Raw genomic sequence first — 26,668 nt, 5'->3', positions numbered from 1 at the left:
TCTTCAGCCTCCTGAGGTTTGAAGAGGCGCTGCTGCGCCTTCTTCACCACGCTGTCTGTGTGGGTGGACAATTTCAGTTTGTCCATGATGTGAACGCCGAGGAACTTAAAACTCTCCACCCTCTCCACTACTGTCCTGTCAATGTAGATAGGGGGCTGCTCCCTCTGCTGTTTCCTGAAGTCCACGATCATCTCTTTTGTTTTGTTGACATTGGTGTCAGGAAAATAACCTCGCACTCACACTCCGAGGGCCCTCACCTCCTCCCTGTAGGCCGTCTCGTCGTTGTTGGTAATCAAGCCTACCACTGTAGTGTCGTCTGCAAACTTGATGATTGAGTTGGATACGTGCATGGCCACACAGTCGTGGGTGAACAGGGAGTACAGAAGAGGGCTGGCACCCTTGTGTGGACCCAGTGTTGAGGATCAGCGGGGTGGAGATGTTGTTACCTACCCTCACCACCTGGGGGCAGCCCGTCAGGAAGTCCAGGACCCAGTTGCACAGGGCGGGGTCGAGACCCAGGGTCTCGAGCTTAATGACGAGTTTGGAGGGTATTATGGTGTTAAATGCTGAGCTGTAATCGATGAACAGCATTCTTACATAGGTATTCCTCTTGTCCAGATGTGTTAGGGCAGTGTGCAGTGTGATGGCGATTGCGTTGTCTGTGGACCTTTTGGGTCGGTAAGCAAATTGGAGTGGGTCTAGGGTGTCAGGTAGGGTGGAGGTGATATGGTCCTTGACTAGTCTCTCAAAGCACTTCATGATGACAGAAGTGAGTGCTACAGGGCGGTAGTCATTTAGCTCAGTTACCTTAGCTTTCTTGGGAACAGGAACAATGGTGGCCCTCTTGAAGCATGTGGGGACAGCAGACTGGGATAAGGATTGATTGAATATGTCTGTAAAAACACCAGCCAGCTGGTCTGCGCATGCTCTGAGGACGCGGCCGGGGATGCCGTCTGGGCCTGCAGCCTTGTGAGGGTTAACACATTTAAATGTTTTACTCACGTTGGCTGCAGTGAAGGAGAGCCCTGGTAGCGGGCCGTGTTAGTGGCACTGTATTGTCCTCAAAGCGAGCAAAAAAACTTGTTTAGTCTGTCTGAGAGCAAGGCATCGTGATCCGCAACGGGGCTGATTTTTCTTTTGTAGTCCGTGATTGACTGTAGACCCTGCCACATACCTCTCGTGTCTGAGCCGTTGAATTGCGACTCCACTTTGTCTCTGTACTGAAGCTTAGCTTGTTTGATTGCCTTGCGGAGGGAATAGCTACACTTTATATTCGGTCATGTTTCCGGTCACTTTGCCCTGATTAAAAGCAGTGGTTCGCGCTTTCAGTTTTGCGCGAATGCTGCCATCAATCCACGGTTTCTGGTTGGGGAATGTTTTAAAGGCATCCCTTTGATGTAAAGTTGTTTTTGATGATAATGTCAACGTATCAGTTTGTCACATTCACGCAGTTGGAGTAATAACATGTTCAGCTACTGAAGACTGGGTCAAATCTTGGTTGTGCCTTTAGATTTAGAGAAAATGAACTAAGGAAGAATTTTTTTATTTCTCTCATTGACTTCTCAAACCCCAAACTGCGGTCTGCCGAGTCTCCTTCGCAAGCATTCCTGGAAGTTTCGCGATGTTGGGCCTCAGTCTAGAAAGTCTGTGGTAAACCATAAAATTATATTTCAATGGGGTAAAACCAGAGATATTAGAAGTATCTCTGGGGAAAAATGGTTCTTTGACTAAACCACCAGTCATCATTAATTGCACATATCCTATGAGTTCACATAGCTACTCGAACCACATAGCATGTATTTTTATGACAGAGAATCACATTGAAATAAAGTGGTTTTGGGGTAAACCACTTATGTAAACAGAGAGGAAGCGGTGAATCGAGAGGTATAACTGGGCCCAAAATCTATTGTCTCCAGCAGGTGGTGTTTTGTCCAGTGTCAAATTTGCTCAACAAAAAATGTGAAGCTTAACATGCTGACCAGGCCACTCGCGTGGGTCTGCGTGCGCCATCGCGCGCATGCTGATTTTGTCCACCCACACCAGACACGATCAGGAAACGCAGGTTGAAATATCAAAACGAACTCTGAACCAACTATATTAAGTTGGGGACAGATCGAAAAGCAATAAACATTTCTGGCAATTTAGCTAGCTAGCTTGCTGTTGCTAGCTAATTTGTCCTGGGATATAAACATTGAGTTGTTATTTTACCTGAAATGCACAAGATCCTCTACTCCGACAAGTAATCCACAGATAAAAGGGTAAACTGAGTTAGGTTCTCGTAATCGCTCCACCTTCAGCTTCTTCTTCTTCGGACTTGATATGGAATGGCAACCAACTTTAAGGTGCATTACCACTACCAACTGGACTGTGGACCTCAGTTAATCTTTCAATCACCCACATGGGTATATGCTCCTAAAAACCAATGAGGAGATGGGAGAGGTGGGACTTGCAGCGCATCAAGCGTCACAAATAGAACCAAGTTCTACTTTAGCGCCTGGCTATGCAGACGCTCGTTGACACGTACGAGCAGTGTGGGTGCAAAAACAAATGTACACATACATGTTATTTAATCATTGAACTCACACTGTTCACGAGCGTCTGCGAACTTGGTTCTATTTGTGACGCTTGAGACGCTGAAAGTTCCGCCTCTCCCATCTCCTCATTGGTTTTTAGGTGCATATACCCACGTGGGTGATTGAAAGACGAACTGACGTCCACACTCCAGTCCAGTTGGTAGTGCACCTTAAAGTTAATGCCAACCGCCACATAAAGTCCAAAGAAGAAGAACGTTTAATGCTTTTTGACCTGTCACCAAATTAATATAGTTGGTTCAGAGTTTGTTTTGATATTTCAACCTGCGTGTACTGATCGCGTCTGGTGTGGGTGGACAAAATCAACATGCGTGCGATGGCCTTCCCTGTAGCTCAGTTGGTAGAGCATGGTGTTTGCAACACCAGGGTTGTGGGTTCGATTCCCACGGGGGGCCAGCACAGAAAAATAATGTATGAAATGAAATGTATGCATTCACTACTGTAAGTCGCTCTGGATAAGGGCGTCTGCTAAATGACTAAAATGTAAATGTAATGGCGTGAGCGGTCTGGTCAGCATGTTAGGTTGTCACGAGTGATATAAGTAGGACACGTGACATCCCGGGCAAACTTTAAGAAAAAACACTGGCTGCGTTTCAAACTCAAAGTAGACAGCCCTCGGACGTAAAGCCTCAGCTCTATGCCCGTGGGGGAATCGCCACGGCCATATTTGTCATCGGTCCAAATGATTAGCCAAGCAAGGGAACTTTGCAACGTAAGCCCCTCAGTCCTCGTTTTTAATGGAGTTTGCAAGTGTACAATTATGTTCACTTCAGGGCCTGAAACGCCCCATAACTCAATTCACGAAGATTGTACATCTGCTAAGAAAAGTCAGCCAAAACGTATAACCTCAATGTCAATATGGAGTCAACATACAAGTGTAAGTAAAAACGAATGTAAATAATTTTGAAATTGTGCTAATGCACAAACACGTCTCATAAAAGTAATGTTTTTGTTTGGTTAACTTTTGGAAATAAAACATTTTCCTTCTTCAGAAGTAGCTAGGCAGGCTAACGTTAGTTAGCTAATTAATTTGCTAGCTATCATACATTAGGCGTTTATTAATAATTATATAGTTAATATAAGTAGACATGTAATCATAATTGACTGTAGCACATATAAAGCAACGACAAGCTACCGGTGGCTGAAAACACAATCATCGTGGGATAAACGAGTGACGAATTTCCAGGCATGGGCGGTCCATTTAAAAATCATTCCTTCCTCCCTCGCCCTGCAAGCGTGTACTCGTCAGACGTCATAATACATCATCAGAAGTGTCGACTTTAATTTGAGGGGATAGGGTGTCTTAAGTGTTTGGAATGCAAGCCACCATAGACAGCCCTCGGCCCTTGAATGACGTTTTACATATTCACATCCGAGTGTACCTTAATGTCCCTTGCCCAAGCGAGGGAGAGTAATGATCGGAGAGGAAACATCCTTGGAGGAAATCTTGAAGTTGCGCTTAAAAACAACCAACCTAAAGCTATTAATGTACCTAGTAACCTAACATATCTAGCTAGCACTCCTGTCAGGTAGCTAGTTTTATAGTTTCGTAATTTATTCTAATACATTTAAGAATTGCAAAAAATATGTTTATGAATCTAGCAACGTTTTTTAGGCTCCTCACTACGAGACTATGCCAATTTGCCGAAATCTGTATATATATATATATATATCACGGTCACCAGAGTTTGACTCTTCACTCTCTCCCTCGAGCTAAATTGAGGGGATAACGTTAGTGAATTGGGCCTCCACTTAAGATGGCAATCAATCTGCATCCGGTTTCGACGGTGATTACCCCGAGGGAAAGTGTATAACGTGTTTGGACTGTCATCCATTTTTGAAGACATTTATTTCCATTGTTAGAGCGACCACTTGAGTATCTGGTCAATATAATGGGTAGTCTGATGTAAATGAGCCAGTCCTGTTGGTGGCGACAATGTTACGTTACGAGAACGTTATGAAGAAGACGGCCAACGGCATTTCCTGTGCGTACCGGAAATGTTTCGTTCTGTTATTGTTAGCATGAATGTAACTAGCTAGCTAATTGTGAATATAACAGAAACATATAGCAATTGTGTTGATTTATTCGAAGTTCAACGTACCTGAACAGACTCTAGTTGGCTGATAAACCCAGCCTGAGACGAGGTAGGTAGAGAAATAAGCGAAGAGGCTGCTTCGTTAGATAACCATGATGTGAAATGTTCCTAGCTTTGAAGACCGTTAACGTTACTGCTGTATCGACATCAAACTAGCTAGCAATAGCATACATAGCACAACTTGCCCAAGTATCTGTTCCCAGGAAGCTCCGATTCAAACTCGCATTCACCAGCTCAAGTTTCACTTGAACCAGAATCTGGCCTTACAGGACGGAGACGTTGATATGGCGAATCTCCTTTCAGCCCCAGGAACCAGCCATTCACCAGCTTTTCAAGCTTAATAATGTCAAAATACATTCGTTACTCACTAAATATTGAGTTTTGATGAGCAACTATCGTAATTTACTGCCGTCACGGCCGGCATGTACTTCCAAAAAATGTGTAAATAAAAAGTTACATGCAACCGAAAAAATGCCTATTCAGCACCTCCAATGTATTTACCTGTTGTAGACTTCCGACCTATACATGGAAGCAGGGTTTGTAATAACCGGGATCCTTGGGACATGTGCGATTTACATTGGTTGCTTCTACGTTTTTATTTAGATCTTTTTTGGATGTACATACCGCCTGTGACGTCAGTAAATGTCGATAGTTGCTAATCGAAACTCCATATTTGTTGAGTACATGCTTCCCATTTACCGCCCATCTCTGACTAATACCTTCCTTTCATCTCAGATTGCCACCTGAGATACGTTGTCTGAGTGACACCTGCCGAATGTAGCAACATTACTTTATTCAACATTTATTCGAACTCTCTGGACTGTGAACAAGATCATGGAAAAAGGTATGCACATCTCTTGGTTGTCTGCCTTTTGTTGCAAGTTGTTGCCATTTATGTTGTCACCATATTCCATAGTGTCTAACATTGAGATTTGTCTCTGTGGGGATAGATATGCAGGCAGGTGCTGCAGCTGCATCTGTGGTTGGGGCACCGATGGGAGCAGCTGGGACACAGAGCCGTTCAGAGGACGAGGAGTCGACTGGGATGAAAGATATCAAAAGAACAGCAACACAGGCATTTGTTGGGGGTGGTGGTGTTGTGCCCAATCGCAGGAGCTCTTCGAGGTTTGAACGTTACTAATTTGTCTATGGAGGCACTTTTTTAGCTTCAATCTTTCCATTAGTTTTAACCTGAAATATGAACATCTAACACCTTGTACAGTTCAGTGATTAAAAATAACTGCCTACACTTCTGACCAGTGGACAGCATTCATTCTGCATCACCTACCCTTTGAATTTGAAGTAGGCCTGCCTGAAAGGAAGCTCAGGGGTTCTCTCTGTTGCAGCTCTGGTTGCTATATGATATCTATATGATATCTAATCCTCTCCTATTCCTAGGTCAATTAAAAGGAAGAAGTTTGATGATGAACTGGTGGAGAGCAGCCTGGCCAAGTCATCCAGCAGGGTTAAGGGCCCACCTGTCATCGAGCCAATCCGCTTCTCTGGGAGCGAACCCTCATCCAATGAGAAGAAGAAGGTATGAAGGAGGAATTGACTCCAAAGAGAGGGTGGTGTTTTTATTGGTAGCTCATATTGAGAAAGGTAGATGGGGAGGTACCGGTAGTTGTTGAATTACTCTTGATTAAATGGCTAGACTATTAGCAGGTTAGCATTTTTCAGAACTGACCATAAAAATCATATACCACATAAACAGCACAATACTCTGCTGGTTGCAGTTTGTCATGAGTCTTGTTCTGGAGGCAGCTCTGCAGAGTGGTCACTACCTAGCACAGCCACAGTCGAAAAATATGATTTTAAACCTTAAACCTAACCATACTGCTATCCCTAATGCCTAACTTTACATTTAGACCAAAAAGCTTATTTTTTCATTTTCATGAATATTTACAATATAGCCAATTTTGACTTTGCAGCTGGACTGTCTAAGGAAAAATCGCTGAGTTCTGCCTCCAGGACAAGACTCATGACAAACTGCAACCTGCAGAGTATTGCGCTGTTTATATGGTCAGTTCTTTATTTGTCTCTAGACTCTAACTAATAAGGGTGTCTGACCGATGATGAAATCCCTACTAAAGTAAATGCTGAAAAAGGCAAAGGAGATGCCTCATTGGTTCCCCATTTCCATGCTTTCCTATGTCAGATGTCCAAGTCCAACACGGCCCTCACGCCGCCCCTCACCATGGTGATCACCCCCCCGCCCATCGCCAAGAGGGTGAAGAAGAGCAAGCAGCCCCTCCAGATCACTAAAGACCTGGGTCGCTGGAAACCCACTGATGACCTGCTGCTCATCAACGCTGTGCTACAGGTAATAGGCCTAAAGACAGTAGAGAGAGGCTATTGATATATAACTGAAGCATCAGTGCTATAAATCATTGGAATTTGGCAGCATAGTATACTATGTAAACATTGACCTTGATGAATGGAAAATATGAATTTTCAATGTGTTTGTGATGTATCCATATAATCTTTCTATGGATGTGTAATACAGCTCATTGATGTGGTAATGCACAACTGCCTGTGTGTGTGTTGTGTGTGTGCGCTGTTAGACGACAGATCTGACCTCTGTTCATCTGGGAGTGAAATTCAGCTGTCGTTTCACCCTGAGGGAGATCCAGGAGCGCTGGTACTCTCTGCTCTACGACCCCGTCATCTCCAAGTGAGAGCTCCACCACAACCCACACACCCCTGGCCATCTCCTACTATCCACTTCCAACTATCCTTTTCCTTCCACTCTCTTTATCTTTCTCGCTCCATGCAGCACATTTGAACACCACTGTCAAATTTGTTCCTCCCCCTTATTAATTAACCTCAAGACTGTTATTGTAATAGACAACCAATTATTGTTGATTTGACTGGTCAAGTAAAGGAAAATAAAATCTCTATAATGTGTAACAATGTTCTACACCTGTCTCTGTGTTATAGATTGGCATGGCAGGCGATGAGGCAGCTTCATCCGGAGGCCATTGCTGCAATCCAGAGCAAAGCTCTCTTCAGTCAGGCTGAGGAGGCTCTGCTGGCCAAGATTCCATCAGTGAGTGAGGCTGGGGGGTTTCTATGGTGTTTAAAATATGAAGTCACATCAGGTGAAGATGACCCAGTTCTTGCTCTCGAAATATGGAGTCAGTCACAAAGCAACGCCCAAATATAGAGTTATTGATGCTCTCTATTGCATCTCAATCTCTTTAATCAGACACACAGTTCAGAGATGGTTGAATAAACATCAAAAACCAGAACCATATACAGTCCACGTGATATCTATTTGGACAGTGAAGCAAACATTTTTAAAGTTGGCTTTATACTCCAGCATTTTGAATTTGATATAGCATTTTTCATATTGGGCGACAGTACAGAATGTCACATTTTATTTCAGGGTATTTTCATACATATGCCATGTTTGAAGAATTCATAAGTATTTGTGCAAATTCACTTCTAGTGTATTAAAGAAGTCAAAAGTTTAGTATTTGGTTCCATATTCCTTGCACACAATGACTACATCACAATGACTATGTTTTGCCCAAGAGGAACTGAATGGTGAATAATGTCATGTCATTTTGGAGTCACTTTTTTATAAGTAAGAATAGATATTTCTGAACACTTATATTACTCCAGTTATCATTCACCATTCAGTTATTATTGGGCAAAACAAACTGCAAATGCATCCAACGAGTCCCAAGCTTGACCTAGTCATTGCGTGCTAGGAGTATGGGACCAAATACTAAATATTTGACTACTTTAAAACACAATAAGTGAATTTGTCCAAATACATATGACTTCTTCAAATGGGGAAGGGATGCATAAAGTGCTTTCATTTCTAAACAGTAAAACAAATACACCCTCAAATAAAAAGTGACTTTCTGTTCTGTCGTCTTGTATGAAATACATGTTTTCATATCCACAATGCTGGAGTATACAGTGAGTTCCAAAAGTATTGGGACAGTGATACATTTTCTGTTTTGGCTCTATACTCCAGCACTTTGAATTTGAAATGATACAATGACTATAGGGTTAAAGTGCAGACTGTCAGCTTTAATTTGAGGGTATTTTCATCCATATCGGGTGAACTTTATTTACCGTAATTTCCGGACTATTGAGCGCACCTGAATATAAGCCCCACCCACTGAATTAAAAAAAATGTTTTATTTTGAACATAAATAAGCCGCACATGTCTATAAGCTGCAGGTGCCTACCGGTACATTGAAACAAATTAACTTTACACAGGCTTTAACGAACACGGCTTGTAACAAAAATAAATAGGCTTTAATGAAACACGGCTTGTAAGAAAAATAAATAGGCTTTAACGAAACACGGCTTGTAACAAAAATAAAACATTTGCAGTAAACAGTAGCCTACCAAGAAAGTCATTGGTCACTATCTGCCTCCTCCTGTGCACTGAAACCACTGAACTCATCTCCTTCTGTGTCGGAGTTGAATAGCCTCAGAATTGCTTCATCCGATATTGGATCGTTTTCATTGTCGCTCTCGTCACTTTCATCCGGAGGCAAATCCCCCGCTGAGCCCTCTTCAACACGCAGCAGTCCAGCCTTTCGAAACCCGTTGATGATAGTGGATTTTTTTACAATACTCCACGCTGTCAGGACCCACAAATTTGAAAGCGGGAAAAATCCATATATTAGCCGCGTCATTGTTTAAGCCACGAGGTTCAAAGCGTGGGAAAAAAGTTGCGGCTTATAGTCCGGAGTTTACGGTACATACTATTTTAAGGGACTAAAAGTATTGGGACAAATTTACTTATGTGCATTTTTTTTTCACCTTTATTTAACCAGGTAGGCTAGTTGAGAACAAGTTCTCATTTACAACTGCGACCTGGCCTAGATGAAGCAAAGCAGTTCGACACATACAACAACACAGTGTTACACATGGAATAAACAAACATACAGTCAATAATACAGTAGGGGAATATACATATATACATGCATATATACATATATACATGCATGCATGCATACATACATACAGTGTGTGCAAATGAGGTAAGATAAGGGAGGTAAGGCAATAAAATAGGCCATAGTGGCGAGGTAATTACGATATAGCAATTAAACACTGGAGTGATAGATGTGCAGAAGATGAATGTGCAAGTAGAGATACTGGGGTGCAAAGGAGCAAAATAAATAAATACAGTATGGTGATGAGGTAGTTATATGGGCTATTTACAGATGGGCTATGTACAGGTGCAATGATCTGTGAGCTGTTCTGACAGCTGGTGCTTGAAGTTAGTGAGCTTCAGCGATTTTTGCAGTTTGTTCCAGTCATTGGCAGCAGAGAACTGGAAGGAAAGGTGGCCAAAGGAGGAATTGGCTTTGGGGGTGACCAGTGAAATATACCTGCTGGAGCGCATGCTGCAGGTGGGTGCATTAAAGTAGTCAAAAGTTTAGTATTTGGTCCCATATTCCTAGCACGTAAGTCCTGAATGAATCGTGAATAATAATGAGTCAGAAAGTTACAGATGCACAAATATCATACCCCCAAGACATGCTAACCTCTCACCAATACAATAACAGGTGAGGTTGGCATTTTTGGGGGAAGTTTGGTATTTGTGCGTATAACTTTTTCACTCATCATCCACGATTTCATTCAGGACTATCCATAGTCATTTTAGCATCCACATTTAATGTAGAAGTGTTTAGAAACATATTATATTCTACTTTACAATAAAAGTTACTCAAATGACAATACATTATTTACCATTAATTTCTATTGGGCACAAAATAATCTGAAACACAACCAAAACAAACAGGAAATATCAAACAAGTTTGTAGAATCACAAGCTTGACATAATCATTGCGTGCTAGGAATTTGGGACCAAATACTAAACTTTTGACTACTTTAATACACATAAGTGAATTTGTCCCAATACTTTTAGTCCCCTAAAATGGGGGGGACTATGTACAAAAAGTGCTGTAATTTCTAAACGGTTCACCCGATATGGATGAAAATACCCTCATTAAAGCTGACAGGCTGCACTTTAACCTCATAGTCAACATATCATTTCAAATCCAAAATGCTGGTGTACAGAGGCAAAACAACAAAAAATGTGTAACTGTCCCAATACTATGGGAGCTCACTGTAGAACCTCATTTCAAATGTTAGCTTCATTGTCCAAATACAGATGGTGTGGACTGACTGTATATAGAGTGATTTATAAACATTTGTGTATATATGGTTCTGCCATAAAATAAGTGTAGTGATGCTGGAAAAAGCAATGACCTGCCCATTGGTGAAATATTTTACTTGCTGCATATGTTTACATGTGTGGGATTGATGGCACTATATGCGTGTCAGCTTGAAGAAGTGAGTGTGGGTTTGTTTAAATATGTTTATGTTTTCTGATGAACAGAGCAGTCAGCCCAAGCTGGAGGTGTTCCAGGAGCTGCTGAGTAAGCACCCCAGTGTGTTCTACCCTTCCCGCACACCCAAGAGCCTGTTGGTGCACTGGCAGCTGCTCAAACAGTACTACCTGCTGGAGGACCAGAGTGGTGAGAGAAACTCAAATGGGCTTATTGGTTCGTTACATATGCTTTGTCCCAAATGCCACCCTATTCCCATAGCCTCTGGTCAAAAGTAGTGCACTAATACGGAATAGGGTACCATTTGGGAAGCTGCTACCCCGTTAGTCCATTACTTGATATCCATGGAGTGAATTATTTCTAAAAGTTGAACTACCTCCTGATTCCTGCTTACAAGCAACAACTAAAGCAGGAAGCACCAGTGACTCGGTCAATAAGAAAGTGGTCAGGTGAAGCAGATGCTAAGCTACAGGACTGTTTTGCTAGCACAGACTGGAATATGTTCCGGGCGATTGTATGATCACGCTTTCCTTAGCCAATGTGAGTAAGAACTTTAACCTCTCTGGGGTATGTGGGACACTAGCGTCCCACCTGCGGGACACACTATTCAACAGCCAGTGAAATAGCAGGGCGCAAATTCAAATCAACAAAACTCTCATAATTCAAATTTCTCAAACATACAACTATTATACCCCATTTTAAAGATGCACTTCTCGTTAATCCAACCACATTGTCCGATTTCAAAAATGCTTTACGGCGAAAGCACAACATTAGATTATGTTAGGACAGCACCTTAACAAGAAAAACCACACAGCCATTTTCCAAGCAAGGAGAGTACCGGAGCACCCAGTCTCGGTCCAAAGGGCTTCTTAACAGATTCTACACCCAAGCCATAAGACTCCTGAACAGCTAATCAAGGACTACCCTGACTCCTCTTTTACACTGTTGCTACTCTCTGTTTATAATCTGTGCATAGTCACTTTAACTCTGCCTACATGTACATATTACTTCAGTTACCTCGACTAACCGGTGCCCCTGCACATTGACTCTGTACCAGAACCCCCTGTATGTAGCTTTGCTTGTTCTTTTACGGCTGCTCTTTAATTATTTGTTTATTTTCTTCTTCTTTTTTACTTAACCAACCTTTTAAGTTAAGGGCTTGTAAGTAAGCATTTCACTGTAAGGTTGTAACCTGTTGTATTCGGCGCATGTGACAAATTTGATTTGTTCCACTGTTGCAAACTAAAACTAAGTGAGTAGACAGTGCCCATCAGTCCCCCTATATATAATGCCTTATTGTATGGTTTGATTGTCTTTTGCAGTCCAACCTTTCCCTAAAGGTGACCAAGTCCTCAACTTCTCTGATGCTGAACAGCTGGTGGATGATGCTAAGCTAAAGTAAGAGAACCGGTCAACATTCTGACCACAATTCATTTCCAGTTTCCCTGAATTCAAATTTAGAGCTCCTCCTCTCCCCGTCATTCTAATCAGTTTCTCTGTCTCGTTACCCAGGGAGAGCAGAGATGAGGTGCTGGAGCATGGTGAGTTACTCAAACAGACTCCTTTTTATGTGTCAGTAATGTGCAAGGTTCTATCTAAGAAGGTGCTTCATTGATCAAATTCAAAGCACCTTAATGCATGTTGATTGGCTTAAAGTCTGTCATCTCTTCTCCTCTTCCCCATTCTCTCTCCTGCTGCCCTTCCTCATTCTGTCCCCACTTTCAGAGCTGATGATATCTGACCGCCATCAGAAGAAGGAGATAAGACAGCTGGAGCAGGAGCTACCACGCTGGCAGGTCCTGGTGGACAGCATCACAGGTGAGAGTGTGTGTGTGTGTGTGTGTGTGAGAGAGTGTGTGTGTGTAAGAAGCCAGTCTTGCAGGGGGTTTATGTTGTTGTGTTCTCAGGTATGAACTCTCCAGACTTTGACAACCAGACGCTGGCAGCTCTGAGAGGCCGGATGGTTCGCTACCTTATGAGGTCACGAGAGGTGAGCAGCTCATTTCAGATTGAATTAACTGAATTTACAGTACAGTACCAAATTGTATTAGGACCATAGTAAGATGACTGTGGAGCAGGTTCATTATATGGAAATGTATTCTTATGAAAATGTTTTATATATATATATATATTTTATGAAGCTAATCTGACTTCCTCTAGATCACCCTGGGCAGAGCCACCAAGGACAAGCAAATAGATGTGGATCTGTCTCTGGAAGGACCTGCCTGGAAGATCTCCAGGAAACAAGGTGACTCCCTTATCAGCACCATGACATGGACCTCATTTAACATTGGCTGTGACTGAAATGGCACCCTATGGTAGTGAACTAAATAGGTAATAGGATGCCATTTTGGATGCAGCCCATATCTGCATTACCCGGGTCTGATGCTGAAGAACCTGTATTATCTGGGCTCTAGAGGACAGTGCTTGCCCTGTCCTCAATTAACCATAGTGAAATTAGACCCTGTTGAAATGACTGTTTTCTGATAAACGTATATCATATAGTAATATTATGGCAAAATATCAGGACTTGATCTAGTTTTTCATTGTGTGTTTGTAACTGTTTATAAATGTCTATGTCTAATGTACAGGGATCATTAAACTGAAGAACAACGGGGACTTCTTCATAGCCAACGAGGGCCGCAGGCCCATCTACATAGACGGCAGACCAGTCCTGTCGGGCAACAAGTGGAAACTCAACAACAACTCTGTAGTGGAGGTTTGTGGAAGGTTCTGGAAGACTTACATTTTACATTTACATTTTAGTCATTTAGCAGACGCTCTTATCCAGAGCGACTTACAGTAGTGAATGCATACATTTTCATACATACTTTTTTTTGAGTACTGGCCCCCCGTGGGAATCGAACCCACAACCCTGGCGTTGCAAACACCATGCTCTACCAACTGAGCCACAGGGAGCCTGCCACTTAAATGGCAGGATGTATTATACGGTAGCTGGTGCAAGAAGAGTGAGATGAAGAAATGTTTTAAAGGGGCTTATAAACAAGACTACATAGTTGAGATTGAGTTCTGTCTGCCTGTCATGCTTTTTACTTCATAATACCTGATCTATAACAACCACCTCTACTAATACATGAATGTCACAACAAGTCATTTGTCTCTCCAGATTGCAGGTCTTCGTTTTGTGTTTCTGATTAACCAGGAGCTGATCTCACTCATCAAGGCAGAAGCAGCTAAGATGAATCAGCAGTGAGAGAGAGGCCAAGATAGCTGCTTTTAGCAACACTGGTGTATTGGCACACAAGCATTGCTAGGAATTGGGTTGCAAAAACTGAACAGTCCGCAGGCCAGAAGTTAATAAAATTATATTTCAACTTACTCTGCCGGTGATCTTGGCCGTTGGTCCTTATAGCGGGGGGAATTTGAGATAAAATATCCAAATTATGTGGAAAGTCTGTTAAATAATAACTTTAGGTAATTTGTCTCAAGTTCCCCCAGTTATAAAGACCAACCGTCCAGACCACCGGCAAGAGTTAGCGGAAATTGAATTTTATTTAACTTCTTGCTCTGTTGCGGAAAGACTGATACATGTTTGATAGTGTCTTGACGCTGCATTGTTTGTCCTTCATGTTCTAATACTTCAATGTTACCCCTTCCTTGTGTTTTTTGTAATAAAAATAAATAAAATTCTTGCTCCTCCAGCCTGTTCTGTTTTTTAGCAACCCAATTCCCAGTAATGCTAGTGTGTCAGTGTACCAGCGTTGCTAAAAGCAGTTAAGGGTAAGACACATGCCTGTGTCCACTGCTTAGCCAGCTCCTTCATACAGAGCAACGTATGGTGGCCAATGGACACCACCAGGAGCCTAGTAGACGAGGACCACATGAAGGACCACAGACTTGAAGGAGAGTAACCCGGAACCCCTTTAGTCATGGTTATTCAGTGGAGTAAAAGCACGACACCCACACTCTGAGAATGGTTGTGGTCTTTGGCTACATCACATACCTTTCCGCTGCTGGACATTTTAGGGTGAATCTCATCTCAAAGAACCTAAATGATACTTTCCTTGTAACTACAGGACCGTAACACCAGTTTAGTCTTGTTTTAAAGTTTAAATTGGGATTCATATCAGGAGGTTCCACAGTGCCTTTTAAGACAATGGATTTGTTTTAAAACTGTGTTTCCTTTTAGTTCATACAGATAGGTTTAGGTTGAATTGGTACATGCAAAGATACATTTAGGACCAGGATAGGGAATCAGTCGTAAAAAGTGATATTGTGTATGTGTATGTATTAGTGCTACTTAAGCCAAAGCCATGTGACAGTTTGTTTGATTTTTGTATGAAAGCTTGAATTAAAATGTCATTAGTTGAGCCATTTCTTGAGTGTCATAATAATTGCATGTAAATGTAGTTTATTTTTCTACCACAAGGTAGAGCTGTTGGATAAGTAATGTTTTTATTTTATTTGCATCTCTTCATTCTTAATACTGTAGCACTCAATTGATGTTATTCATATCTGAAAGTTATCAGCAGTCAATGAAAAAATAACTATTCTACTCCATAATTTGGCCTATAATAAGTGTTGACTTGTGGCATCAACAAAATTTCAGTCCCACTAGCTGGTGTAGTGCTTGTCGGACTACAGTACATCACAGCAGCGCTATTTTCTTGCAACGTGACAAAGTTGGTTATTAATTGCCAGTATCAGAGACACCAAAGTTTCGGTTTAATATGCTGCAAAATCAAAGATCAGATATGCAGATTTTCTGGAAGTGTGAAATATGGTCTATTGAAGATACTAATCTGTTAAAATGCTCATAACGCTTGAGTTGAAACACTTGTAGTTGCAGTTCATAAATTCATAAATCGTTTTATGGCTTCCACAAACCCTCTTATCTCCTTATTGTGGAACTTTCTGTTAAACTTCAATCAAACGTTCTGTGTTAGCCTGGGTGCCAGTCTGTTTCTGCCTTGCCAACTCTATGTGGAATTGTCATGCCAAACTAAAATTGTTTGCCAGTGAGGGAGTTTGACTATGTGCACCTGGCTATGACCCGTGAAGTGAACGGGCAAAATCGGTGAGGGAGGAGTGCCCTTTCTCAAATCGAATCTGTGCAGCTCGGTCATGTTTCAACAAGGCATCGTGATGCATCGTTTAGAAACATACATCATCTCGTCCTTAAAATATGTTTGCATTTTCAAACCGGTTTTCATTGTGAAGGCAGATGAAGCGTTTTTATCAAAATCAATCACCTTTGCACTCAAAAACACAGAATCCTACGTATTACTCATGTGCATAACCTACGTCACTTTTGCTTTGAGCCGATTTCGCCGTCGGCCAGAACGGGGCACCCGGTTCCAAATCGAATGCAATCAACGCTAACCCTGTTCACTCGGGGCATTCATCGAATTCCCTCTATGACAGTCATGGATTAGGCAAAAACTCAAACCGTTCTGGGACCAGGCTAGTTCTGTGTCTTTTGAGAAAATAATTGGCAGTGTTTTGTATACTTTTATGCCTATAGGGAAGTGGCCCCCAATACCTACCCCCATGACATGTTACAAGAAAATAACATCTAGGCTTTAACATCTAGTCATTATTTTGCTCATTAGGTTGGTTATTATTGAAACCGAAAGATACCCATTTTACATTTCTATGATGATATCTGATCAAATTTAGATATTTGGATATTCATAAGTTGATCAGCATCACAGGAATTGGGTTAACAAAATGCATTCAGTTTGTTAGGTTTACTTACTGCTTGCTTTGCTTTGTTTTACCATTTAACCAAGGTATTTCTGGGGAGGTGGTAGTTGTGCTGAGGTAGTTGACCCTGTGTAGCCAATATCTGGATATGCAGCCCTGCAGCAGCCTGTCACTAAAACTAGCCTGTCACTAAAACCAATGCTATCGCCATCTACTTTCTAAATTAAAAGCTGAAATGCCCCGAGTCAAAGTATTCAACCCCTTTGTTATGTCAAGCCAAAATAAATTCAGGAATAAACATTTGCTTAACATATCACAGAAGTTATATGGACTCACTGTGTGAAATAATAGAGGTTGACATGTTTAAATGACTACACCTTCGTCTGTCCCCCATACATACAACCTCTGTAAGGTTCCTCAGTCAAGTATTGAATTTCACACAGATTCAACTACAAAGACCAGGGAGCTTTTTGAAAGCCACAAAGAAAAGCAGTGATTAGTAGATGGGTAACAACAACAAATCAGACATTGAATATATCTTTAAGCATGGTCAAAGGAATAATTATGATGTGGATGATGTATTAAACCACACAGACACATCAAAGATGCAGTCGCCCTGAACTGAGCTGCAGGACAGGAAGGAAACTGCTTAGGGATGTCAACATGAGGCCATTGGTGAATTTAAAACAGCTACAGAGTTCAATGGCTGTGAGAGGATGGATCTACAACATTGTAGTGACTCTACAATAACCTAAATGACAGTGAAAAGAATAAAAATATACAGGAAATATTCCAAAACATGCATATGTATGCAACAAGACACTAAAGTAAGACTGCAAAGGAATATACTTTTTGGCCTAAATACAAAGCCTTATGTTACAAATCCAACACAACGCATCACTAAGTAACTGCCTCCTTATTTTCAAGCATAGTGGTGGCTGCATCATGGTACTGTATGGGTATGCTTGACATCAACAAAGACGGGAGATTTTAGGATAAAAAAAGAAACCGGGAGGGAGCTAAGCACAGGCAAAATCCTAGAGGAAAACCTGCTTCAGTCTGCTTTACACCAGACACTGGGAGGGGAAATCACCTTTCAGCAGGATAATAACCTACTACACAAAGCCAAATCTACACCAGAGTTGCTTACCAAAAAATGTATTTAAAAAAAAAAAAACTTCCTCTTTCACAGAGTATTTTGTGTAGATTGTTGACAAAAATGACAAATCCATTTTAATCCCAATTTGTAACAATAAAATGTGAAGAAATCAACGGGGGTGTAGACTTTCTATAGCCACTGTATATTATAGGTTACAGTAGGCTACTAAATCAAGAAAAGATTAGTCTCCTCTTTTCAGCAGTAGGCGTTTGCTTTCCAAACTACGTATTTCTTGTGATTGTATTTTGAAGTCAGTGCCATTGTAAAGTTTATTTAGTAGCCTACTGTGTACACACACACACACACACACACACACACACACACACACACACACACACACACACACACACACACACACACACACACACACACACACACACACACACACACACACACACACACACACACACACACACACACACACACACACACACACACACACAGAGAGAAAATTCGGAAAGTATTCAGACCCCTTGACTTTTTGCACATTTAGTTACGTTACAGGCTTATTCTAAAATGGATAAAATTGTTGTTATTCCTCGATCTACACACAATACCCCATAATGACAAAGGAAAAACAGTTTTTTTTAAACATTTTTGCAAATGTATTACAAATATAAAACTGAAATCACTTACTTACATAAGTATACAGAACCTTTACTCAGTACTTTGTTGAAGCACCTTTTGCAGTGATTACAGCCTCAAGTCTTCTTGGGTATGACGCTACAAGCTTGGCACACCTGGGCTCCCGAGTGGCGCAGCAGTCTAAGGCACTGCATCTCGGCGGAGATCGCTGTGGGCTATACTCGGCCTTGTCTTAGGACGGTAAGTTGGTGGTTGGAGACATCCCTCTAGTGGTGTGGGGGCTGTGCTTTGGCAAAGTGGGTGGGGTTATATCCTGCCTGTTTGGCCCTGTCCGGGGGTATCATCGGATGGGGCCACAGTGTCTTCTGATCCCTCCTGTCTCAGCCTCCAGTATTTATGCTGCAGTAGTTTATGTGTCGGGGGGCTAGGGTCAGTCTGTTACATCTGGAGTATTTCTCTTGTCTTATCCGGTGTCCTGTGTGAATTTAAATATGCTCTCTCTAATTCTCTCTTCTCTCTTTCTGTCTTTCTCTCGGAGGACCTGAGCCCTAGGACCATGCCTCAGGACTACCTGGTATGATGACTCCTTGCTGTCCCCAGTCCACCTGGCCGTGTTGCTGCTCCAGTTTCAGCTGTTCTGCCTGCGGCTATGGAACCCTGACCTGTTCACCGGACGTGCTTGTTGCACCCTCGACAACTACTATGATTATTATTATTTGACCATGCTGGTCATTTATGAACATTTTAACATCTTGACCATGTTCTGTTATAATATCCACCCTGCACAGCCAGAAGAGGACTGGCCACCCCTCATAGCCTGGTTCCTCTCTAGGTTTCTTCCTAGGTTTTTGGCCTTTCTAGGGAGTTTTTCCTAGGGAGTTTTTCCTAGCCACTGTGCTTCTTTCACATGCTTTGCTTGCTGTTTGGGGTTTTAGGCTGGGTTTCTGTACAGCACTTTGAGATATCAGCTGATGTACGAAGGGCTATATAAAAATAAATTTGATTTGATTTGATTTGATCTCAGTGCTTGAGGCGTTACTACAGACACCCTGGTTCGATTCCAGGCTGTATCACAACCGGCTGTGATTGGGAGTTCCATAGGTCGGCGCACAATTGGCCCAGCGTCGTCCGGGTTTGGCCTGTGTAGGCCGTCATTGTAAATAAGAATTTGTTCTTATCTGACTTGCCTAGTTAAAAAAGGTTACATTTTTAAAAAGCTGCCATTTCATCCCTAGGCCTTTTGCTGGTTTGTGCATTATTTCTCTGTAAAACAGCACATATACAGTTGAAGTCGTAACTTTGCATACACTTAAACTCAGTTTTTCACAATTCCTGACATTTAATCCTAGTAAAAATTCCCTGTCTTAGGTCAGTTAGGATCACCACTTTATTTTAAGAATGTGAAATGTCAGAATAATAGAAGAGAGAATGATTTATTTCAGATTTTATTTCTTTCATCACATTCCCAGTGGGTCAGAAGTTTACATACACTCAATTAGTATTTGGTAGCATTGCCTTTAAATTGTTTAACTTGGGTCAAACGTTTCGGGTAGCCTCCCACAAGCTTCCCACAATAAATTGGGTGAATTTTGGCCCATTCCTCCTGACAGAGCTGGTGTAACTGAGTCAGGTTTGAAGGCCTTGAAGCTCGCACACGCTTTTTCAGTTCTGCCCACAAATGTTCTATAGGATTGAGGTCAGGACTTTGTGATGGCCACTCCAATACCTTGACTTTGTTGTCCTTAAGCCATTTTGCCACAACATTGGAAGTATGCTTGGGGTCATTGTCCATTTGGAAGAGCCATTTGCGACCAAGCTTTAACTTCCTGACTGATGTCTTGAGATGTTGCTTCAATATAGCCACATCATTTTCCCTTCCTCATGACGCCATCCATTTTGTGAAGTGCACCAGTCCCTCCTGCAGCAAAGCACCCCCACAACATGATGCTGCCACCCCCATGCTTCACGGTTGGGATGGTGTTCTTCGGCTTGCAAGCATCCCCCTTTTTCCTCCAAACATAATGATGGTCATTATAGACAAACAGTTCTATTTTTGTTTCATCAGACCAGAGGACATTTCTCCAAAAAGTACGATATTTGTCCCCATGTGCAGTTGCAAACCGTAGTCTGGCTTTTTTATGGCAGTTTTGGAGCAGTGGATTCTTCCTTGCTGAGTGGCCTTTCAGGTTATGTTGATATAGGACTCGTTTTACTGTGGATATAGATACTTTTGTACCTGTTTCCTCCAGCACTTCACAAGGTCCTGATTTGCACTTTTCGCACCAAAGTACGTTCATCTCTAGGAGACAGAACACGTCTCCTTCCTGAGCGGTATGACGGCTGCGTGGTCCCATGGTGTTTATACTTGCGTACTATTGTTTGTACAGATGAACGTGGTTCCTTCAGGCGTTTGGAAATTGCTCCCAAGGATGAACCAGATTTGTGGAGGTCTATAATTTTTTTTCTGAGGTCTTGGCTGATTTCTATTGATTTTCCCATGATATCAAGCAGAGGCACTGAGTTTGAAGGATGGCCTTGAAATACATCCACAGGTACACCTCCAATTGACTCAAATGATGTCAATTAGCCTATCAGAAGCTTCTAAAGCCTTGACATCATTTTCTGGAATTTTCTAAGCTGTTTAAATGCACAGTCAACTTAGTGTATGTAAACTTCTGACCTACTGAAATTGTGATAATCTGTCTGTAAACAATTATTGGAACAATTACTTGTGTCATGCACAAAGTAGATGTCCTAACAGACTTGACAAAACTATAGTTTGTTAACAAGAAATTTGTGGAGTGGTTGAAAAACGAGTTTTAATGACTCCAACCTAAGTGTATGTAAACCTTCGACTTCATCTGTACCAGTTCATTATCCTTAATGGCATTCACGTACAGTAAATTCACACGCGGTCACCCTTTGGCTGCTCCAATCCTAGTTAAGCCATGTGTCCAACCACACAGGCTTCCTCCCATACTGCCATGACCAGACAGGCGTTTGATGACTAACAACAAAATATAGGTCAAGTCTAAGATCTCAACTAGACCACTGTCTCGCCACCACTGAGATACAAACACACAAGTGACTAATAGTTAGTAAGTTGGTGATATGCACATCCCAAACTTTAACAACAGTGCTTTGCCAAAAATGCAGTACAGATTTGTTGTGCAGCTTGAATTAAACAACAGCATACGCTGTGGGTGAGCTTCCTTTCATTATGCAAAATGACTAATAGGAAGAAAACAATGTGACAGAATGAATTATGACTTCCTGTATATGTGTGCTAACAGGGATGACCAAAGCACAGTCAGAGAGAGGACGGAGGCTGTTACGAGTTTATAGGATGAACAATAACTTATTAAACCACACTCCCCCACTTACTGGTCAGAGAGTGCAGAAGGAAACCAAACTTGAACGTCAACAAGTGACGTTTTGTTTGTTTTACAGGTCACTGACTTTTGTAAGCTCACCATATTATCAATTTGTAATGTGTAATAGCTTAACTAGGGTTGCAAAATTCCAGGAACCTTCAATAAATTCCCTTAATTTCTAATCAGGAGGGAAAAAGCATGAAATTCTGTAGCCTCCATCCATGATTTCCGAAAAACCACGGAAATTATTGGAAGTTCCCGGGATATTGCTACCCTACTCTTAATATAATGAGACATATTGTAAGGATAGTCACTGGCCTCTCACAACAAGCAGTAATATATCCATATGTTGTGAAACTATTGAATTGATTAGAGACTATTTGAGCAGTTTGGTTTAAATAGCCTCTTCAAGTATAGAATGAACTCAGCATCATCTATTAACAATAGTTTTGACTTGTTTGGTTTAATTTCTGTTGTAAAGAGACACCCCAGACGTTTGTTCTGCACGCTGAACTCAATGATGCACAGATGTGGTGACGTTGGTTTTACAAGGATGTAAATTGGCCTAGACAGTTTCCTGGAAACAACAAGGTTATTCCAGCTGGCAAAAGAGAGAGGGAGGAAGAAGGAGGGCGAGAGAGAAACAGGGTGGAGAGAGAGCGAAATAGAGAGAGGAAGACAGAAGTTGTGAGGAATCGAACAAGAAAGAAGAAAGATAAACGAAGGGATGAAAAGAAAAACGGAGTGAGAGAGGGGTAGACAGCAGAGAGAAATAATGTAGGTTTATGATGTTAAAGACAACAAACTCAGTGTGTGACCAGACTATATGTTATAGCCCTCCTACTCTATAAAACCAGGGACTCATTCCAACATAAATTAACTTTAGAGAACATGACCTGGGGAATCTGTAGATAATCTCTGAGTTCGCTCTTCTGTCATGAAGTCAGAGCCAAAGTCAACCTCTGTGATAATAAATGGAAACAAAGGATACATCTAGGGAGAGTTGGCTGAGAGGAGAGAGATAGGGCACCCAGACAGAACCATGCAGGTGTCTGAGTGACATGGCGAGATGCCAGACTGACATTTTCTGACAGAGCACATTCTTCCCACCCACCCGACACAAATAAGACGGTCTTCACACTTACTAGGCTTTTTGCAAAATTACCCTCGACTACACATATACTGCATATGGAAACAGAATTGTCTCGTTGAAGCCAACACTCTTACAAAAAAAATGTAATAGCAAAGCAATGTGTTTGAAACAGCAGAAATGTACAGACACTTTCCTTATTGTTTAGACAAGTTTTATTGAGTTTTTACAGCCTGTTGCAAAAAAATATTGCTGTAGCTTTAAATCTCAATAGTTTTTTTGCTTGACTGCAATGAGCCATCACTGAGGTACAAGCAAGAAGCAACTCCCTAGGGAATGATCAATGTTTTCAGTGCCAATTTCTTTAAACCTCATATAATGACTTCCATGATATAGATAAAATGAACCCTGGTTGGTTCTAAGTTAACTTTTCTACAGTAGCTTGTGTAACTTTAATACCTTTGCTAATCAATGGGGTAACTGTCACGTCCTGACCAGTAAAAGGGGTTGTTATTGTAGTTTGGTCAGGGCGTGGCAGGGGGTGTTTGTTTAGTGTGTTTCGGGGTTTTTGGTTTATGTTCTATGTTTTCTATTTCTGTGGTTTTTCTAGTTTTTCTATGTCTATGTTAGTTTTGTCAATGACCTCCAATCAGAGGCAGCTGTTTCTTGTTATCTCTGATTGGAGGCCATATTTAGTTGTGTGTGTTTTCACTTGTGTTTGTGGGTGGTTGTTTCCTGTTTAGTCTGTGCACCTTATGGGACTGTTTTCGTCGTTTGTTTTGTGTAAGTGTTTTGTTTTTCCTTCAATAAAAGAAGATGATAAATATACCCGCTGCATTTTGGTCTACCTACAACGACGCATGTTACAGTAACTTTGTGTTGCATATTGGGCGGATCCGGGTCAATGGGTTCTAGGGTTGTTTCTGGTGAATTTTTAAGGGAAAATACATCCAAAACTTTCCTGATAATTTGGTCAATCGCAGGAGGTTGGTGGCACCTTAATTGGGGAGGACGGGCTTATGGTAATGGCTGGAGCGGAATAGGTGGAATGGTATGAAATACATGAAACACGTGGTTTCCATGTGTTTGATGCCATTCCATTCGCAGCCGATATTATGAGCTGTCCTCCCCTCACCAGCCTCCACTGTGGTCAATATATCCCAACCACAACTGAAATACAATAATTTTAGTATTACTTTAAACTGTTGGTCTAACTCTATGAGTTTAGAAAGTAACCACGCTTGGTTAGTCAGTTCTGGGGTGTGTTCAGTTCAATTGCACATTTGCTACGATGCATAATGGGTTGTACAGTGTGCGCATATTCACTGTCTTTATCATTGGATCAGTACTACTGGAATTATTGGGGGGAGGAAATCATTTCCTTCTCCAGGCTAGATGGACGTCATATTGTACAAATTGTGTCTCCCCTTTTCGTAGGCCTAGATTAATTGGTTGTATGCAAGACAAGGTCGTTTTTACTGATCTGTTTGTCAGTGTCAGCAGAGTAGGCTACTAATTAGTGTTGTATTAAAAAAAATATGTTGCTTATGTCTCCAGTCATATAAAGTGTAGTAGAATTGCATGAAATGTGTTTATAAAAGGCCACATTTTTCCCATGCAAAGAAAGGAGAAGAAACGTCTCTGATTAGGCCTACTCTATCTCGCTACACGCTCAGGCAAGAATGGTTCAGAACTCTGTTTGCTAACAGTGATTGAGTTATATTATTATCCTAAAATAACTTATATGGGCTAGGTGGGACACACAGCCAGTGAAATATCAGGGCGGCAAATTCCAAAACAACAAAATGTCATAATTCAACTTTCTCAAACATACAACTATTTTACACCTTTTTAAAGATACATTTCTCCTTGATGTAACCACATTGTCCGATTTCAAAAAGGCTTTACAGCAAAAGCAAAACATTAGATTATGTTAGGAGAGTACATAGACAAAAATAATCACACAGCCATTTTCCAAGCAAAGACATCTGTCAATAAAACCCAAAACACAGCTAAATGAAGCACTAACCTTTGACGATCTTCATCAGATGACACTCCTAGGACATTATGTTACACAATACATGTATGTTTTGTTCAATAAAGTTCATATTTATATCCAAAACAGCATTTTACATTGGCGCGTGATGTTCAGAAAATGTATTCCCACCAAAACGTCCGGTGAATGTGCACATCAATTTACAAAAATACTCATCATAAACGTTGACAAAATATATAACAATTATTAAAATAATTATAGATAGACTACCCCTGGATGCAACCGCTGTGTCAGATTTTAAAATAGCTTTACGGAGAAAGCACATTTTTCAATATTCTGAGTACATAGCTCAGCCATCACGGTGAGCTATTCAGACACCCGCCAAGTTCGGGGCAACCTAAACTCAGAATTAGTATTAGAAATATTCTCTTACCTTTGCTGATCTTCGTCAGAATGCACTCCCAGGACTGCTACTTCCACTAGAAATGTTGTTTTTGTTCAAAATAATCCATATTTATGTACAAATACCTCCGTTTTGTTCGTGCGTACAGATCACTTATCCAAAGGCATAACGCGCGAGCGCGGAACGAGAGACGAAAAGTCCAAATGTTCCATTATCGTACTTAGAAGCATGTCAAACGCTGTTTAAAATCAATCTTTATGGTATTTTTAACGTAAAATTGCGATAATATTCCAACCGGACAATAGCGTATTCATTCAAGAAGAAAAAGAAGGAGGGGCGCACTCGCGGGACCGAGCATATCCAATCCCTTTGTTGCCAGGCAGACCACTCAGTGAATGAGCTCCTATAATCTGCCCAGTGACAGGAAAATGCTCAAACCACTTTCTGAAGGCTTCAGACAGCCAATGGGAGCCTTAGGAAGTGCAACGTCCCCCACAGACACTATAACTTCGATAGAGAATCAAAAGAAGAACTACAATTCTCAGACTTTCCGCTTCCTGCTTAGATTTTTCTCAGGTTTTTGCCTGCCATATGAGTTCTGTTATACTCACAGACACCATTCAAACAGTTTTAGAAACTTCAGAGTGGTTTCTATCCAAATCTACTAATAATATGCATATTCTAGTTTCTGGGCCAGAGTAGTAACCTGTTTAAATTGGGTACGTTTTTCATCCGGCCGTGAAAATACTGCCCCCTAGCCCAGACAGGTTAAGACTATGCAATTTACTCATCACATTAGCCTATCTTACATTAGTCTGCAAATGCAATAATAAATGCATGTTATTTTATGGTGAAAAAAATTGCTTCCCCAAACTTGAAACTAATGCACCGCCTATGGATGTCAGCATTTAAAGTCAGCCTTGTTGTGACATGATAGTGGGTATTATGGATATTTTTCATGTTTCTCTGTATGGGCCATTCCACATGTAAATGAGTTAATTTACTGTATGATGAGGTTGAGTAGTGGTTGACATTGTATATGCCATTCTACAGACCTTCAAACCTAATATTGTGGCGATAATTAATGGCTGGGGCCATTTTTGTTTGTTTTTGCTGTTCTCCAATTAGCTTTTTAAAGTGTTTTAATTGTGTAGAAATGCAGTAAATGAGCTTCAACTTCCAAAGAATTCCTTGGAGGAACACACCCCACTTTGCCATACCCTAGGCTTAGCTAAACAGACAGACAGACGGACAGAAAAAAAGACAGACAGACAGACAGACAGACAGACAGACAGACAGACAGACAGACAGACAGACAGACAGACAGACAGACAGACAGACAGACAGACAGACAGACAGACAGACAGACAGACAGACAGACAGA

General features: G+C 41.4%; 1 protein-coding gene and 1 non-coding gene across 4 annotated transcripts; one reads left to right on the top strand and one right to left on the bottom strand.

The window, feature by feature from the left end:
- The first annotated feature begins 3,178 nt into the window (after positions 1–3,178).
- On the top strand, positions 3,179–15,341 carry mcrs1 (microspherule protein 1). Of its 3 annotated transcripts, none has more exons than XM_014132589.3 (15): positions 3,179–3,468; positions 5,423–5,531; positions 5,638–5,812; positions 6,086–6,224; positions 6,846–7,010; positions 7,252–7,361; positions 7,628–7,736; positions 11,061–11,199; positions 12,333–12,408; positions 12,523–12,551; positions 12,736–12,828; positions 12,918–13,000; positions 13,171–13,258; positions 13,602–13,729; positions 14,138–15,341. In XM_014132589.3, the coding sequence occupies exons 2-15, from the start codon at positions 5,522–5,524 to the stop codon at positions 14,222–14,224; spliced, it is 1,431 nt and encodes a 476-aa protein (XP_013988064.3). In that variant the 5' UTR covers positions 3,179–3,468; positions 5,423–5,521; the 3' UTR covers positions 14,225–15,341. The 3 variants fall into 3 exon arrangements, with proteins under 3 accessions (XP_013988064.3, XP_013988066.3, XP_013988063.3); XM_014132591.3 differs by lacking the exon at positions 3,179–3,468 and adding an exon at positions 4,429–4,576; XM_014132588.3 differs by lacking the exon at positions 3,179–3,468 and adding an exon at positions 4,435–4,736.
- On the bottom strand, positions 13,856–13,931 carry trnaa-ugc (transfer RNA alanine (anticodon UGC)). The gene has a single exon. It is a non-coding gene; the product is annotated as a tRNA-Ala (tRNA).
- Positions 15,342–26,668: the final 11,327 nt, after the last annotated feature.

Source organism: Salmo salar, chromosome 12, assembly GCF_965601325.2.
Source record: "Salmo salar chromosome 12, fSalSal1, whole genome shotgun sequence".
NCBI classification, from domain to species: Eukaryota; Metazoa; Chordata; class Actinopteri; order Salmoniformes; family Salmonidae; genus Salmo; species Salmo salar.
Note: the sequence above shows the minus strand (reverse complement) of the source record. Positions and strands in the feature narration are given on the sequence as shown.

What these genes read in the sequence shown, in the direction of transcription:
- mcrs1 (XM_014132589.3), top strand. An exon ending in CCTGGTGGACAGCATCACAG is followed by an intron (nt 12,829 to 12,917) that starts GTGAGAGTGTGT and finishes TTGTGTTCTCAG; the next exon opens with GTATGAACTCTCCAGACTTT. An exon ending in ACCTTATGAGGTCACGAGAG is followed by an intron (nt 13,001 to 13,170) that starts GTGAGCAGCTCA and finishes GACTTCCTCTAG; the next exon opens with ATCACCCTGGGCAGAGCCAC.